This window comes from Anser cygnoides, chromosome 3 (assembly GCF_040182565.1).
Source record: "Anser cygnoides isolate HZ-2024a breed goose chromosome 3, Taihu_goose_T2T_genome, whole genome shotgun sequence".
NCBI lineage: Eukaryota > Metazoa > Chordata > Aves > Anseriformes > Anatidae > Anser > Anser cygnoides.
The window spans coordinates 9,552,866-9,571,642 of NC_089875.1; the positions used below are offsets into that span (position 1 = coordinate 9,552,866).

An 18,777-nucleotide genomic window follows, 5' to 3' on the forward strand; every position below is an offset into this window, starting at 1 on the left:
GGATAAAGAATTGGTTGGCTGGTTGAAGCCAAAGGGTTGTGGTCAACGGTTCTATGTCTGGGTGGAGGTTGGTCACAAGTGGTGTCCCTCAGTGGTCAGTCTTGGGTCCAGTGCTCTTCAACATCTTTATCAACAACAAAGATGACGGAATCAAGTGCACCCTCAGCAGCTTTGCAGATGACACCAACCTGAGTGGTGCAGTCGATACAATAGAGGGAAGGGATGCCATCCAGAGGGACATGGAGAGGCTGGAGAAGTGGGCCAATGAGAACCTAATGAGGTTCAACAAGGCTAAGCGCAAGGTGTTGCACTTGGGCTGGGGCAATCCCAGGTATTATATAAGCTCTGAGAAGAAGAACTTGAGAGCAGCCCTGTGGAGAAGGACTTGGGGGTCCTGATGGATGAGAAGCTGGACATGAGCTGACAGTGCGTGCTTGCAGCCCGAAAGGCCAACTATGTCTTGGGCTGCATTAAAAAAGGGTGGCCAGCAGGGAGAGGGAGGATAGCTTTCTGCTAGTAACTGCAAACAGCTGATTCAGAAGGAAGACAAAATGAGTAAAGTTGAAAAATCAATGTATATGAGAGGGAACACTTCTTTTTAGAAAAGTGAGCAGCAGATGTACGCTGATGTAACCCAGTGCATCATCCAATGCATAAATGAAAACATGACATCTTTGAGATCTGCCCTGAATCACGAAATAAAGCTGGGAGAAAATATTAACCTAAATGCAAAATCATTAAGTGAGCTTCAATATCAAAGTAGCTGTCCTAACAAAAAGGTTAGGGAAGTCTTGACAGAAATAGTTCACAGGATTTCCAAATACTAAATTGTAGATCCCAAGTGTTTCAATCTAGATGGATATATTGCTCTGAAACACCATTCTGTTTTCAGAGAGGTGTTCTCTCTTTTTTTTTTTTTTTTCTATAAGGTAATACATGTGGATAATATTATTCAGAAAAATGTAATCACAGTGCACATTTACACTGAGATGCATTCTTACCTGGTTGTTGCTAGCTTTTCTCCTTTTTTCCAGTCCCAAAACACAATGGCATGATTATCATCAAGCCCAACAGATGCCAAACATTTTCCATCAGCTGTACAAAAGCAACATTTATGTTAAAGGTGCTAAGGCTTTAAGTGAAAATACAACAGGCAATGAACGCAACAAATATGCTATAAATTGATATTTTAGAATGTGAAAGAGACATATAGTACCAATACCCCCAAAAGTTATTCTTCACCTACAGTGTCTGATGGAGGGGACTGAGGGTGGTGAATGCCAAAAAGGTGTATTTATACTGTGCAGAAACAGAGGGTATTTGGGACACATGCAGAGACAGATGCTTAGATGGAGACATCTACTTATTCTCTTGACAAGACAAAAAAGCTGAAAATAAAAATAAAAAAAGGAACTAATATGTTGACAGATTAGGATTCAGATTCACTGATGGCCTTGAGTTCCTAAAGTAGGCTACAAATAGAATTAGACAACTGAACTGAGAAAGACGGTCAACCTGCCAAACCTCTTAAGATGACTGAAGTCTATACCTGCTGCAAATTTTATTTGAATGGAGGACTCATATTGTAATACTTTGCCCCCAAAAGTGTACCTATTAGGTGATGACCTATCAGACTGAAATCCAGATTTCACAGAAAATTCTCTTAATCCATGACCTAACCTTCCTCTTTTTAACTAAAGTGACTTCAAATACAGTATCTCACTTTTCAGACAGAAAAGGTTGTGCTCTAAATCACAACTATATTTTCCTGCTTAATTTTTTAACTGGATGATTAACAGACAGCTGTTATTTTATAGAAAAGGCATCCTTATTGAAAAATCAATCCTTCCCAAAGGCAGGCACAAAACTCTCCTGTATATATTTGATCAAACGAAACAATGAAAATCAATTTCATAAAGTCCAAGTACTCCAAAATCATGTTGTATGTGAAATACTTCTGCTCAGATGATCCTTCTCTTATTTTACTTGAAATGATGCCAAGAATTACTACTGTTGACATGGATGGCTACAAGTTAATACAAAATGTAATGAAACTATAAATATGATGAAAAATTGTAAGGCTAGAATTAACTGCTAGTTAACATCTCTTCTAATGCAGTAAAGAAACAGCCCTAATGAGAGATGAGATTAATGAGATTAATGAGATAATGAGAGAAAAAAAAAGGACGAGCAGAATTTCAAACATAATTCAAAAGTACCTACATATCCTTGCTATATGTATGAAATGATGATAAACAAGACCATTGTTAACAAACTTTTAGAGACAAAATACTTTTGTTAAATTAAAATAAATAAATAAATAAATAAACCTAATTGCTGAATTATGTAATAACAGGATTTTCAGGCTGCCGCAGGAGCTGATTGCATGATTTTTTTTACTGAAGAAAAGATGAAGTTGGAGGAAGTAGAGAGCTGGTGAGATGGCCAAAAGGCCGAAAGAGAGAATGAAAGCAATTATTTGACAATGTTACTTCTTTCAGAAATTAACAGATGCTGAATACTCTGTGATTAAGCATATTTAACTTAAAGAATAGAAAACATGTGACTGGCACAAACGACGCCATTAGGCTGAGCAGATCCTCATAGCTGGACTGAGCTCACAGTATTTAGCATCTTACGTGACTGAGTTCTATGAGAAGCAAGCCAAGAAGGAGAAGGGAAATTACAGAGTTCACAATTGAATGAAATGGACCTAGAAGGATCGAGTCTAAGTAGGCAGGAAGGAATGAAGATAAAAGACAGGACAGGAAAACAAAACTGAGTTTATAAAACAAATAATGAAAATAAAGATACAAACAAGAAGACACAAAAAGTTAATGTGAAAGGAAATGAAAGTAAAGGGAACAGTAAAACCATTCTATAGAAGCTTTAGTGAGATAGAATGCTATGAAGATATCTGATATGTAAGGTAAACTTGCAGTAATACGTACTTTTTCTCTAAGAATGACACATTTGTATATTTCAGTGACAATAATTATTTTTAAGGGTAACAATTACGTGAAGGGAAAATGGTTGACAAAACATTTTTGGTGAGAATACAACTTTACCCACTTGAACCATGAGGCTTTATGTATTAATATGGGCTATACATTCTGATTAATATCCAATATTATAGGTGTTAAATTTGCCACCAGAGGGCACAATCAAACATTGCATGAATACAATTATAATATTAGAATCGTGAGATCATCAGAATAGTCCTAAAAAGTGATCCAGCACTGTACTCTGACCAATAGTATCTGCTTTAGAAAGTGAGTAAAGACAGAGAGAACTAGTAGTAAAGAGTCAGCCACCAGATCAACTGCAGCCAGAAACAAACTACCTTTGGGATCTAGGGCTTCTTTTTTTAAGCTTCAAGTAGTGTGACCTGAAACGAACTTGGAAATATCTATTACTAACACAACAAAAACTGCCTTAACTGAGTCAAACTAGCACTCTGATCCTGTTATGAGGTGCATATTTGTGCAACCATTTGTTCCTCTCAGTGTCAATAAGCTTAACTAAAGCCAGTTAGGAAATGGAGAGGCTATGTGCTTCGATATATGCTTTCTCAGGATCAGGTCCTAAAGCAATACTCTAATGATACCAACAACTGTTACTTTTAAAAAAAGCTTTATTATTTTTGTACAAATTTATGTCCAGCAGAGTCCAGCTTATTCTTTATGCTTTTATAAAGGTACATGGATAAAGGTACTTCTTCCATGTAGTCCTGTCTCATAAATGTGATCTATGTCATAATGAATTCTTACATTTCTAAGAGGAGAATATGAAACAGATTATGCTGAATTGAAGTCCATATAAAAATCAGAGTTAAGAAAAGGATAGAACAGCTAAAGTAATGAGTTGGCGCAATATCTGTGAAAGTTTATTTAAAGTCTCCTTTATAGTTTGATGTAAGATGACTTTAGTCTAAAGGCAAACTGGATACACTGCACTAGGGGCCAGGTCCATGAGAGGAATTGAGCACATGAAGTGAACTGAAGTAAAATTTTAGAATTCTACTTAATTCCAAGATTGCGATCTTAAACTTTCTTACATGGCTGCTTTGCCATAAAGAACCAAAATGCCCTGTTTTTTTTGTTTGTTTGTTTTTTTTTTTTTTTTTTAAGTTTGAGTAATACTGAAGTGACTATGGTTGTATCTACATGCAATCCCAGACAAGCCACACTCTTGTCAAACTGAGCAATTTAGAACCTATTCCTGTTCAGCAGCATGCACAAATTAGACACTGTTTCATGAATTATCCATAAAGATTTTATCTGATAATACACAGCATTCGAAGTAATATACAAGCACTGTCCACAAGTTTTGGATGTCCAGGTAGCTAAAAAGAACGATAACAGTCACTGCATAAACACTGTGCGAGATCTGACTCTTTAGAGATAATATAGTGCTTATAGATTAAAAAAAAAAAAAAAAAAAAAGCTTCTAAGTAACTTCTGTGCTATTTTCAGAACGGAGTTAGGCTCACCTAAGTGTCCAAGTTACTTTTGAGACTGGAATTGAGACTCTTAGCAAGACTGCAAGCAGGAAAGAGCAGACTGGTACTCCAAGACTAGCATTCCTTTCTCTCCCTGTCTTTCATATATGAAGGATATATTGATGGACAAACAGATAGGTATGAAATCTATTCATCTAACATTTTTAGCTTTGCCCTACTATGATATAAAGTGTTTTCTCTTACTGTGTAATGTTACAAGTGTTGGACCGTTGCACCTTAAATGGCGTGACACACAGCATGGGAAACTATCCACTCTACTTTTAAAAAATAAAATGTCTTTTTTGTTAAAGAGCAAAAGGGGGAATGGGTTTGTAAGCACTTTTCTAAAGACACGAAAGTATGCATATCACCACCATACAGGCGATGTTTTTCAATGCTAAATACAGGGATTATCCTTTGAGAACTGAGACAACTTAGGTCATCAACCTCAGAAAGACAACTAGCAGAAAGAGCAGACAACTGTGCATATTTACTTCTGTAAACTCACTGAAAAATGTGGACATCGTTAGCAAATTCAAAGAATTGTATCCCTACAATTCCATCTATGTACCCTATCGATCACAATGCCATCTCATTTCAAGTGATCGATCTGTCTGCTTTTAAATTATTATGCCAACATGTAGACAGCCATTTGAGTCCTAGCTGTACACTTGCTGATATGAATTAGACATCAAAAAATCAGTTAGTGATTGATTGAGAAAAAGCCCCATGTCTGAGTTCACTCCACAAACTATTATTTATCAAAACTGTTAGCAGGCTTCTACATAAAATTTGTATTGGTTGCAAAATGGTCCTTTTACACAAAGAAGAAAACTAACTGTCATAGCTATTCGAATTAAAATTTTATCATGAGGATTGCTTTTTAATTAATCATTTCAAGAAATGTACCTGAAAAATCCAGCGCACACACTCCTCTTTGATGCTGGCCTTTGAGCAACGATAAACACTTCAGTGTCTGTGTGTCCCAAACATGAATAGCAGCATCTCTCCCAACCTAAATCAGAGGGTTAATCAGAATATCTACTCATAAAAGTTCAAAGCACACCACTACCAGTAATTAGCATCATCTCATTTTCAAAACACTCCAGAAGTAACTACTTTTCTTCTTGTCCTGTTTCATCTTTTTCAAGGTCTATTTTCTCTTCTGCTTCACAACTCATTTCAGGCACATTGGGGTGTAGAACTTTAACATACTGTGTTCATGGAAAAGTACATGAAGAACCTTGTGAAAAGTTAACTACCCTGTCAGTTGTGGTATGAGAAACATTCCTGCCTCCATGTTGCAAACTGGAGCACAGGAGCAGTCTGACTTAAAGATAGTTTTCCAAAAGAAAACACTCCTTTTGTCTTGTTCCTTTACCAGCCCTTAAATACTCCTTCATCCTTCTCTCTCAGGGATCCCTAGCCTAATTAGAAACAATAGCTGACACAACCTTCTCCCTCATCTCCTTTTTTTTCTTTACCTCTCTCCCTTCCCTTCTTTACACATCCATACATATATCTATACTCTACCCATACTCTATGTATCCATACATATAGTCCCCTTTCTCCCGGTTTGGCCCCACTCACTGACACTGGAAAGTTCTCACTGACTGGGCACCTACAAACCACAAACTCATGAAATTGGACATGAAAAAGTGAGCTTGGAAAGGCACTGGTAAGTATGGGTGTTTTTCAATCCCCCTAGCATCAAAAGAATAAAAAAATATTTGACCTATTTCAATCTGTCTGAGAGAAGCCCTTTTCTTCCCTAGCACATTTCTGTATTTCACATTCTGTAAAATTCTGCAAGAGTCTGAAATCTCTCACCCACTCATACTCTCTGCAATCTTATTTCTACCTTCCCAGAAAAAGTAGAACCTTCTTGCTTACAATGCTATGCCCTTATGCTCCTGGGCTTCCTTCGTCCCAAAGACCCATCTAGGCCACTAGCCTTGAAATCTCACCTTCCTGTAGTTTGTGTAACAAAATTTTCTGAATTTTCTGAACAATATTCTTTCCTTCTAGTATTTCTTATTGGAATTCCAGCTATGAATTTAAATTCAACATCCTCAGTCAAGCTCTTTTAGCTTATCTGTCCTACCTCCAGTTCTTACCACCACAACGTCAGCTACTTTGCCACTCAGATTGTGAGCATCCCCTTTTATTCAGCTGCCCATCATCTTGCTCTATACAGCTATTCTGAGCCTAAATCTAAATCTTGCAACTTCTTTGTAAAGAAAGTGTACAGCACCTGATTTTTCTCTGCAGTGAAATCACCAAATCTAGTCCATTACCTTGATTAATAATAACAGCAGTGCTGGCTTCCACTGCAGATACTTTTCCACTCAAATTGCCATTTCATCATTTTCACTAAAAACTCTCCAGTATCTTCCTTTGAACTTTCACTTCTTCACTGCTAATTCACGATGAAATCCACTGTATTTGTTTCTCCAGTATTCCGTCTTAAACAGCTGCTGGCCAGCTTCTGCTTAAACACTTCTAAACATTTTTTCTGTCACTCCTTATCAGTAGGAAATTTTCATTTTTCATTTCAAAGTCTGCATTTTTCAAAATTGTTTAAGATTCACCTGTCTTCTGATGTCTATAAACAGCCTTATAATATTGCTGCGACTAAGGGATTTGCTGTACTGAGAAACTGCACCCACGACTACTTCTAATTGCTGTCTCTTCTTCCCTTACTCTTTCCATCCCCGTGCATTTTCATTTAAAAATATTGGCTTTTTGGGAAAAATCTATCAGGTATCAGTAGAGTGACCAACATAAAATATCTGAGTAAGGCTTGTGAATGCTACTAAGTACAAAATACTGAGACTGACTAAAGAAGCATCAAAAACACCCAGCATGTGGATAGAATGTAGTTCCTGCACTTTACAGATGAAGGCACAGGTTCAAAGTGAAAATAAAATAATAAAACCACATTTTTTCTAATGATGAATTGGAAAAGGAATTTATTTCCATGTTTTCCTAAAATCATCTCTTCTAAATACCTACCTGTCCAGTAGCGACATAGTCTTTCACTGGGTGAATGCATAGGCTGAGGATGTCATCATCATGACCAAGATATAGCCTTTGAGTGTGTTGTTGTCTATTATATACAACAGCTACGGCAGCAATATGATACACTACTTCTCCAGTCTGTGTGTAGAACAAGTTATTTCGACAGTCATAGCCCCTATAACTGAGGTAAATACAAAACAAGTTACATTTTGTTTAAAAAATATCCTGGTACTTTATGTAACAAATTGTGCAAATAATCTGTGCGTTAACTTGAAAAGGGTACAACTGGGGTGTATGCCTTGCTGGCTCAAAAAAAACCACAGCACACAGGCAGAGAGAACCCACCAAAAGTAGGCATTCATAAATCTTCATGGTTTACTTTGCACCTAGCTCCTAAATTAACACTGATTTCACAGAAATAATATGTAATGCACATAGAATTATATCCACGTAAGTTTTACAAGGACTTGGGTTCAAGCATAAATCTATCAGGCATTTTTAGAAATCATGGCGATCACAATCAACTTAACAGAGAATCTTTGCTCCAGAAAACAAAAGGTGTAGTCAATAGCTATTTAAAAGGTAATTCTGTAAAATGCAATTCTAAGGTATTATTTATTATGTGGGTATAGTATTATAACCTTATCTTGTTCCTTAATAAATGCAACTGAAAGAAGAAAATCTATGGCTGATATTCCAAAAATTACCCAGAGTAATGAAAAATAAATTAATTATGATTAAGCACGGAAAAATACTTTGCTAAATGCTCTGACATGAATTGATTGAAATTGCAAGGCTGTTTTCACAAACAGAAAAAAAGAAAACAACAAAAAAGTATGATTAAATATTACTCTACCCATGTATAAACTGCAATTTTAAACTGTCCTCAGGTGCTCGCTCTCTTTTAAGGAAGGGCACAGAATGGTTTTTCTCTTTACTTTGTTGTTTCAGCTGAGGTAGATCTTCTTTGTAAACCTGAAGAATAATTGTTAAAGTTAATTGCACAGCTCTAGTTTTCTGAATATTTATACATATACAACAAAGTCACTGTTTCAAGCAAGTATTACAACTTAATATACTGTTAACGTGATGTTCATTAGTTACAGGAAAGAGCAAGTCATTATCCATCCCTACAGAACTTCTGATAATAATAAATGTTTTCCAGACAGGAAAACTTTTCATGTGCCCTGACACATGAGGGGCTCAGAACATTACTCTAGAGTAGCATCATAAGAACGTACTTTTTCTGCAAGATTCCATTGACAGTTAGTGAAAAGGATTTAAAATATTGACTAAAACTTTTTAAGTCTCTAAGTGTCTTTTTAACTTCATATGTATTTCAGTGTACACAGTCAAAGCTGGACATAATGAACTAATTCTAGCTAGGGATTATGGTGAAATACACACAAACCGACAGCATTTAAGTGATTTGCCATTGTGTCCAGAATCGTGAGGCAGAATTACAGTCCTATAGACAAAACTGAAGTCACAAATTACCATGCATCTAAATTTTTCAGAAATGATGACATTTTTGAGGATGCTGAAGATGTCTGAAGCCTCTTGAAAGCTGTGGCACTAAACAAAATCCATTACAATGCTGACATACAGCCTTATTGTTTGTTTTCTGTCCCTACTTTTCTTTTTTTGTTTGCTTTTGTTTTTTTTTTTCCCCAAAAGGACAATGAAATTTTCAACTCCACAGAAACGTATGTGACTGCAGAGATAGAGTACTGGATATTTACAAGAACGATGTTCATATAACTTGAGATGAGTTTTTGATATGGTAGCTAAATAGAACCTTAACACGTTTTGTCTGTCACTCATATGAAATGTATTTTGTCCTGAGTGTTCTCATCCATTTACCCTTGCTCCTCAGTGAATGCTACCAATGAAAAAGAATATCAGGATTATCATTTTCTAATGCATCTGAATACGCAGAAGTCTTTACACTGCTTCAGCCATAAATTAAAAAAAAAAAAGTAAAGCCAATCCACTTCTCAAAATAAGATTCGTGTTTTTAAGTCTCCACGTGCTTTTGTAAATTATTTCCTCTAAAGAGTGATTTTCTTCTAAGTGCAGCTTATATGCTTGATGTTGTCTCACATTTCCTGTATAAATCTTATTTTAAGTTGCTTCTAGCTTTGTCATACATTAGCCTGTGTGAAATATTGCAGTTTAACTGCCTAAAACTATTTTTTCATTTTCAGTTTTTAATTCCAGACGTCCTTTTTGACACATAGACAGTGTGGAGGAGGATGCTGTCTGATTTGAATTCAGAGGGAAAATCAGGAGAAGGAGGAGGAGGAGGCTGGAACAAGCACTCCAGACAGACTTGGAGTAAATGAAAGGGTGGAGAGAAAATTTGACAAAACTCTGCTTCACTTGGCAAGCACAACAGATCTCTATAATAAACAGGTAAAATAAGCTGCTGTCTGAAGGACCTACATCACATAATACAGGATCTAGAAACTGTGGTGAAAAGACAAAAGATAGTCCTTTCCTAAAGTCTAGAATGTTAGAGGGTGACCCTATCAAAGTTGTAGAGAGCAGCTACATGCAGCCATTAAGTCACTCAAACTAACAGGAAGCTCATTGTGTATTTTGCATGCTTTGGGCACTTAGTGTGAGATTCTAGTTCTGGTCTGTGGAAATTCTGACCTTTCACCATTGAAACTGATAAGGTAACATGTCAAGGTGATAATTAATAGTCTACTCACAATGATAATGACTCCTGAAAAATCAGGTCTCAAGTATTTTAAAATGGAAGCCAAAATCAGGAGAGCAAGCAAAACATTTGATATTAACGTTTCCTTGTCTTCAAAACAAAGATAATAGCACCCTCCGACGTCACAGACTGATATAAAGATCAGCGTTTGTGAAGCACTCAGTAAATTCAGCCAAGAGTCCTGATCACCAGACAAGCCTATAGTGACAAAGCAGATCCAAGGTCAAGCTGACACATTGAGTCAGCACGTCAGAATCTGGTCTGGAGACAGTAACCAGGGACAGTTACCATAACTGACTGCCAGCGCTCACAAAGCCACAGCCCAGTGGTTGCCAGACACTGGTAAATGTGGCATAGGAGGCCCAAAGTCAAGCCAAGACCCAAGATCCAAGTCTGGATCAATTGGGGTACATGGTCAGGCCTTCATCAGAGCTGAAGGGTATTGGGAGACGTCATTTATTCAAGATGAATAGAAATTGTTATGATATTTTTAAGGTATAGAAGCCATTATTCGAAACATTGAGCTCATATAAAAACAGGAAGAGCTAAGCTATGTAACAGAACATTTTCATCAAGGACTGAGGTCGAGTGAAAAGAACTGCATTTCTCTGTGGAAAAGATTTGCAATGGCAAGCTCAGAAGTTGACAAATTATCAGGAGAGAGATCAACAGTAGTCCATCGAGAAAGTAAGAGAAGCACTTGGAGAATGATCACAAGAGAGAGAGAACAGTGAGGTTTCTTTTTCTGTTGTTCACTGAGTTGAACTTGATACTTGAAGTGAAGATACAACATTTTTGTTCAACTCCAACTGTGTTAATGAAATAGGTTTTTATATAGAAACAGTATGTTGTTTCAACTTTGCAAATAAATGGATCTGAATCAGACAATTCCAAACTCGTATTTGTTTCTCCTGTTTATGAAAGTAATCAACAGGATTCTAAATAATGCTTAATGACACTGGCCAAAGCAGAATCAGTTTCATGCATAGACAGAACATGAGCCAGGATAAATCATTCTATGAAGTTCAATTAAAATTTAACAGAATTCCAAACACTTTAAAAATCAAAGCTAAAAGAATACTCATTAGTTTTTTATTTTAATTAAAATAATAGAACATGGGTTATAAATCAACACTGAAAGATCAGGTTAAAGAGTGGAATGTCATACTACAGTTCCTGAAAAAAATCAATGCAGAAAAGACAGCTCATTTGATTTGTTTTCCTCTTGCATGGAAGCAATCTATTTTAATTTATCTAAGAATGTGGTTGTACTGAAAACAGAAAGAAAATTCAGTGTATTAAGTGATCAGTAAAGACCGGTTTTACTTTGTTCTCATAAACTAGAGAGATTTTAATTCTTGGACATTTTGTCATTGGTAATAAAAATAATCTGTCGCAAATAAATGTACTGTACAGGCTTCATACTCATTAAGAGGATTATTCTGCTTTGAATACGCAGAAGTCATAGGAAAACTCCATGATCTCTATTTTACAAATTATGTTTCTGAATCTGATTTGAACTGTCTTCATTAGCACATATCATAGGAATGGGAGTAGTAATAAACTCTCACAAAATGTTGTTTAACTTTGCGCTGTATAAGATATTTTTCTTATTTCAATATATAATTATATATACACCAATGCTTTTTTTCTTCCAACCCTTTCAAATTCTCATCCGCAGCTAAATAAACTGGTTTTATTTATATTGATTGCATAATTAGCAGAATACTGTCAAAATAATCTTCTTAGAGTAGGCTGATGAATTAGCTGCAAGCTTCTTTTACTTATCTTTACTGAATACTCATGACAACTTGTCAGGCAATTGGCACAATGTATTAATTTCTACTCACCTGGCGATCATAGTTGATTTGAGCTTCCTGTTCAATGTCAGAATCTAACTCTGGCACATCAGATAAATCTGAATCTGATTCTTCACTGTAGGAATCGATGCCACCCTCTGCATAAAAATAATTCATATATAACAGACATCTAATTACAAGGAAATAGTATGTGATGTTTTCATTATAATTTAGACTATATGCAAACTAGTATTCAACAACTTTGGAATCATAAGCAGCTTGTAAAAATCATATGGGCTGACTGAATGCGTCAGGTTTCATTTCTGTTTCTCCTATTTCAATGCCTGGGACGGGATGGTGGCAGAGGGAAAAAGAATAAGTAGATACTAGTACATTTCCATCATCTGAAAGAATAATGTGTTCTTAACAGGCATTGAAGTGAATAAATACAGAAATGGTAAATAAAATCTTTCAGTGTGACCACTTTCCGTGTATAAGAAGATTTGCTATAACATAAGCATTTTACCAATTATGTAGGTACAGAGTGAATTTTCGCCCTTGTGTTGAGGGCAATCAAATTTTCAGCAACTGCCATAGTTTGTATGGCTTTTGTAAAATATTTTAAGTATCATGGGTATAGCAGGAAAATCTATCGCATATAATAAAAATGTGAATTTGCATTGCAAATGTAAGTAACTCTGTGTGCAGTTAGACTTCTGAAGGCAAGTTAGATGGCTAATTCTTAAAACTGAATTTGATCTCATTATCTCCCTCTAAACAGTTTTTTTTTTTATATACTTTGGCAAATACTACTTGTGTATTCCTAAACATACAACATAGCAGACTGCAGAAAGAAATGGTTGTCTGTGAAGAGTAAAACTGTCCCAAACATACTGAGTAGGTGTCATTCCATGGAATTGCAATAAAAAAATATTTTCTGCTAATTCAATAAAAGCTTTTGCATCATTGCTGCATTCTCTGTTATTTTATTTAATAAATAATTTAGAAGAGATCATTTTTACCTTGCGGAGCTGTTTCGAGGATGCCATTTGTTATCCCTTCAGGAATAAATCGCCACTGAAAGACAGAGTGATCAGCACCTCCTGTACTTAAAACCCACTGAAAGTCATGGGACCATCGGACATTAGTTACATGTGCTGAATGGCCAACATATTTTCTAAATTTAGCTCCTAAAATGAAAAATAGAACTGTTAATATGTAAGAAGAAAAACAAAATTAACATGGTAACTAATGAAGGCAGGCTTTCCAACTGAAACTGAAAAGAAAGCTACAAAAAATACTTAAATGTCTGTTTTGATATCATGATGCTAATTATAAATTTTAATATAAAAATAAATGTTACAAAATAACAAAATATGGTCACTTCAGTTTTCAGAAAAATACTTAAGTCTTGGAAGGGGTACTAGCTACAGATAGGGTTAAATTTTCATCTTTATGGACATTAATACTCATATGAATTATAAAAATATGTACTACATACATTTATTCAAATGCACGATCAAAAAATAATACTTATATGATATCAACTTAAACACTGAAGATCATGGAAAGCCAAAAGGTTATTATATTTAGTTTTATTGACTTTATGTGTGGTACAGTGCAATTAACAAGGAAACAACCTATGTTAAAAAAATTACAGTCTACTATAAATATGAAGTAAATAGCTCACACAGAGCTACGCTGACACATACTAATAGACAGTGAAACCCTACTGGTTTCTGAAATTATTACTGGCATAAATTTGGATGACAATATAGTATTAGTATACACACAAGCTAAACTAGACATTCTGAACAGTTTTCAAACAAGTACATATGCATTGGCAGGAAATTGCTAGATACAAAGCGGGTTAAAATCTCATAATTATGTCCAATAATACTAATGTGAATTGTACTCACACTAACTTGAATTATACACCTGAATTTAAAGTCACTCTCAGAAAATACACTGATATGGCATTAAACAAACATTGCATTCTTCAGAAATCCAAAATACTGTCTTACCTTTCTTTAGGCATGGAAATCTGAACAACTTAACCAGTCCAAAATCATCTCCAGTCACTAACACTGAGCTATTGTAGTTTCCATCCACAGAGTTGACATCTGTAATGTTTGTATATTTTGGCCAAATACCATTTACTTCAGATCCTATCACACAGGTCCATGAGGCCCAATGAATTCCTTTGATCTCATCTTTGCTAGTTAGATGCTTCCCAGCTGAAAATACGCAAGCAAATATTCTGTTTAATCATTTGTTTTTCAGTAAACCCCATTTCTTTCAGTACATTTATCTGTATATTCTTCTTTGGATTAGTTTTTTTTTAACATCAATAAATTACAAAGATTCACCATATTCTTTAAATGAGTATAATTGTATTTGTGGTATTTGAGGACATTACACGAGTTCTAATGCAGCTGCATGCTAAAAAATTACAAGACTGGAAAAACATTGAAATTCCACATCACTTCTACCACAGAAATATCTTCAGTAAAAAGCACGTGTATGTAATATGAGTTCCTAGAACATTTTCAAGTTCTACGAGATTAATAACACAAATTTTAAAATAAAGTGCATGTACTTACACGTGCAATTATTTGTCCTAATCATATCAAGTCACTAAAATTTGAATATTTGCTCAGTCAATCATTTTGTGGTACTTTGTGGTACTTGTGGTACTTTTCATTTACAGAGACTGCTTTACAGTTGACTAGATATACTCTGACTTTGTGATAAATCTGAATGCTATTTATGTAAGGAAATATTTTTAATGTTTTGTGTGTCCTAGAAGAATGAGCACAACTGGGGAAATAACTAGCTGATGAATATGTTCATTATCTGTTTCGTGACATAAGTAATGCTATTTTTAGTATCAATATTAATATAATAGTAACAAAGAACAGAAAATGACCGTAGCATCATGCTGAAAAGCAAAGTCCTCTGCAAGAAAAAGCATTATTACAAAAAAAAAAATAGTTGGAACTATCAATTTAGCAATTCTATAGAACAAGCAAAATTGAACATTTTCTTTAGATATATTAAAACATTTCAAGAGATGTCAACTAAAAAGAAACCAGAATCTCATTTTAAAATTTGACAGAACTGCTGTGAAATTTGAACAGGGTCAGGTTTAGATTCAGCATTTGATCCAAGCTTATTTAGGCAGGCCTTAGGAAACCTACAGGCAATATTGGAAGATAACTAATTTTAGCTTTTTGTTTTGTCTTCATAACTGCTAAATATAGAGAGCACCTGTAACTTTCATTCTTGAATGACACAAAGCTGTTAGAGACACACAACCCAGTCTAACCAGATTTTCTTGGTTAGACTATTCCAGGCTTTTTAACCAAAATGTTTATCAAACACAACTGCAGACTCATTCTAAATATGCAATGGATTTGCTTAATTTAATATGCCTGGGGGTTTATCTATGTGCTACTCATTAATAGTTATCAAAAACACCATCATTTCTTAAAGTTCACAGAGAAGAAAGTAAAGGGAAGATGCAAGTTTGGAAACTTTAAGTGAATCCAACTTAATCTGAACTGTTCAAGTTTAAATTATCACTGTAATGATAATGAAATAAGACTTAACCAACACTTAGATTACTTTTGATGGCTATATTATTTCATCCCAGGATCAATGGAAATTCAGATTTTGGCTGAAACTGAGTATTTGCTAGGAGCCAGAAACAGCTACCTTTCAAAGAGTCATGGCCACAGTCAGCTAAATTCATAATTAACCTCCAGATAAGTTTGGGTAAGAAAAATACGATTTAGATTCCCTACACAAGAGGGTTGCCAAAGTAGATCAAATGAGAACAAAATCTTACTCCTAAGGCTCTCTTCTGCTGACAGTTTTTTCTAAATATTAGAAAGCATTCTCAATTATGAATTATAATAAATCAATTATTTCTCATACTGTTACAGATGAATTACAAATACTTTTACAGGACAATCACAGAATCATAAAATCATAGAAAGGTTTGGGTTGGAAGGGACCTTAAACGTCATCTAATTCCAACCCAATCAACCTCAGAAGTGACAAGTTGGATTGCGAGGAAATTGTACAGGGTGTATATATATATATATATATATAACTACAGCTGAGGTCCCAAAAAAATAAAAAAATAAAAAATTATACATTTGGTACTTTTTTTTTTTTTTTTTAACCCTGGTGATGTGAATATAAATCTTGCCCTACAATGCAGACAGTTTTTACTTAACCAAAGCTGAAGGTGGGTATATACTGTGAATACTGATTTAAAAAATGAACTACAGTATTTATGTTATTATTATATATTAATTATATATTATTATAAGTTCCAGCCAAGAAGCTCTGCTTGCAGATGTACTGTTTATATCATATTTTTGTTGTTCTCTTCAAACCAACACTGAAGTTTGTTCATACCACGTTCATACTTGTAAACTTACAAGGCATCTTGTAGAACAGTCTCTCTCCTGCACCATCGTTGGTTTGCAAGAATTTACTATCCACAGACCAGTCAATATGAGTAATAAAACTAGACGATTTGTTGCATTCTCCTATTTTTTTGTATCGCTGAGCAACCGCATAGATATCCACTGGACCATCGTTAGAACCCACAGCAAGGTAAGAGCCATCTGGTGAAAATTTCATTTCATGGATTACTTCTTTTCGGTCTTTAATATGAACTACCTCTGTCATGTCTCTGCAAGAACGAATTGTGAAAATATGAACTGTAAACTAGTGGAAGTACAATCCACAAATATTTAAGACAAATATGAAGACAAATGCACTGAATACCTTGTACAACAAAAAACAGTTTTCACAAAGCAATCCTTTTTTTTCAGAAGCTCCTATTGCTTTCATTGGCTATAAGCTTATTTTAAAAACAAAAAATAGAAACAACTTTACCCGTCAATGATACTCTTCATTCTACTCATCTCATGTTAGCTGTAAAAAAGTTAGCTGTCTAGTCTAAACTAGACCAGACTTAATTTTTTTTACACAGTAAATGAAAAAAGAGTTCCACCTTAAGAGTGATTACTGTACCTCACAAGACCATGCTTGAATGGCCTGTGGGAGATACCCATTTCTCTACACTGTCTCTTTTGGGGAGGCAGACAAACAGTTTACAATAGTGGCAAACAATTAGGATGGTAAAGTTAGCTATGATTACTCCCCCGTACTATGACCAGTTAGCTACATCTTTTGGGGATCCAGCACCCCTCTCTGTCTGCCAATGGAAAAAAATAAAAAATTTGTAAGCTCTGCCTTATTCCTAAAAACTGGCAACCTAACTATTTCATAGTGGTAAATATTGCTACTGAGAAGGGCAGTGAATTCTTTATTCCATAGATTTAGATCTTTCATGGCCAAGGACACGGAAGAAGGAGATCAGAAAGATTCATGTCACCGAGCACATACAGTCGGAAAAAAAAAAAAAACAACAAAACATATGGCCGTAGTCCAGTCTTCCTGCATCAGGGGCTGCTGATTTGTTTCCCTGTCAGAAGATCTGCCACAGAAAAGGAACAGATGGAGAAGCAATTGCATTCAGGGCCTTACACAAGTGTGTTGCCACTCTTTCAGGAATAATGCTGGGTTTATCATTATCAGTCTCCACCAGCTGAATCATGAATAACCTTAGGTACCAGACAAATTAGCAAAGACAAGATTACTGTGAGACAAAGAAGATTAACTGCTTTAGAAAACTACTAGTCTTTGAAAAGGATTTTAAATTAATGTGAACAGATCACTTAAGATTTATGAAAGTCATTAAAGCAGTATTACAGCAGTTTTCACAGATCTTCCATCGATAACATGCTTTTCCCTCCTATCAGCTACAAGTTCAAAGCATTTAAAATATATGCTTACTAAATATGCAACAATGTTAAACAAGTGGTAAACTCTTCCAAGTATCAATTAAAATAGCTTGTTTTAAAGTCATACTATTTTTGTTGGCTATTTCACTCCATGGCCAGTTTATGCTTTACCTGCCTTTGTGTGTCTTTCATAATATAATCCCAGACAGAAAATGCCCACTGGGTAGGATGCACCATGAGAAAAAGTCTTGTAATCTAATAAAAAATGTGGAATTTCCGTATATTTAGCAAATACTTAAAAATATTTTTTAATCACTGATTATTTTGATACTGGCTATTCTTGTTTATGGCAGAAAACCTATCAAGGAGATGCCTCTCAAAACTGTGTTAACTCTATTATGCACATTTTTTCACAAAATATTTGTGTAATTCCAGAATAAATAAAAAAAAAAAAGCCAAACTTGAAAGTCTTAGATTGTATCAACCTCATTACTGTGAGCTAATTTTTTGACTTGAATAAAGCATAGGTTTGTTCCTCACTGTCAAACTGGCACATTTTAAAACAGCATGTAATATTCACAGTATCACAGTATCACAGATTTCTAGGTTGGAAGAGACCTCAAGATCATCGAGTCCAACCTTCGACCTAACACTAAGTACTCCACTAAACCATATCGCTAAGCTCTACATCTAAACGTCTTTTAAAGACCTCCAGGGATGGTGACTCCACCACCTCCCTGGGCAGCCCGTTCCAATGCTTAATAACCCTTTCGGTAAAGAAGTACTTCCTAACATCCAACCTAAAACTCCCCTGTCGCAACTTTAGCCCATTCCCCCTTGTCCTGTCACTGGGCACGTGGGAGAATAGACCAACCCCCACCTCTCTACAGCCTCCTTTAAGGTAAC

At 35.3% G+C, this 18,777-nt stretch overlaps 1 protein-coding gene across 7 annotated transcripts in view; it reads right to left on the bottom strand.

Annotated features, from left to right (window-relative positions):
- EML6 (EMAP like 6) overlaps positions 1–18,777 on the bottom strand; it is a 137,608-nt gene that overhangs the window by 45,783 nt on the left and 73,048 nt on the right. For all 7 annotated transcript variants that reach the window (XM_066995418.1, XM_066995415.1, XM_066995414.1 and 4 more), the window contains 8 exons: positions 16,498–16,754; positions 14,071–14,283; positions 13,069–13,236; positions 12,098–12,204; positions 8,379–8,497; positions 7,517–7,703; positions 5,411–5,516; positions 1,002–1,095 (listed from right to left, as the gene is read on the bottom strand). In XM_066995418.1, the coding sequence (XP_066851519.1) occupies positions 1,002–1,095; positions 5,411–5,516; positions 7,517–7,703; positions 8,379–8,497; positions 12,098–12,204; positions 13,069–13,236; positions 14,071–14,283; positions 16,498–16,754 (1,251 nt within the window). The remainder of the gene's footprint in view (positions 1–1,001; positions 1,096–5,410; positions 5,517–7,516; positions 7,704–8,378; positions 8,498–12,097; positions 12,205–13,068; positions 13,237–14,070; positions 14,284–16,497; positions 16,755–18,777) is intronic.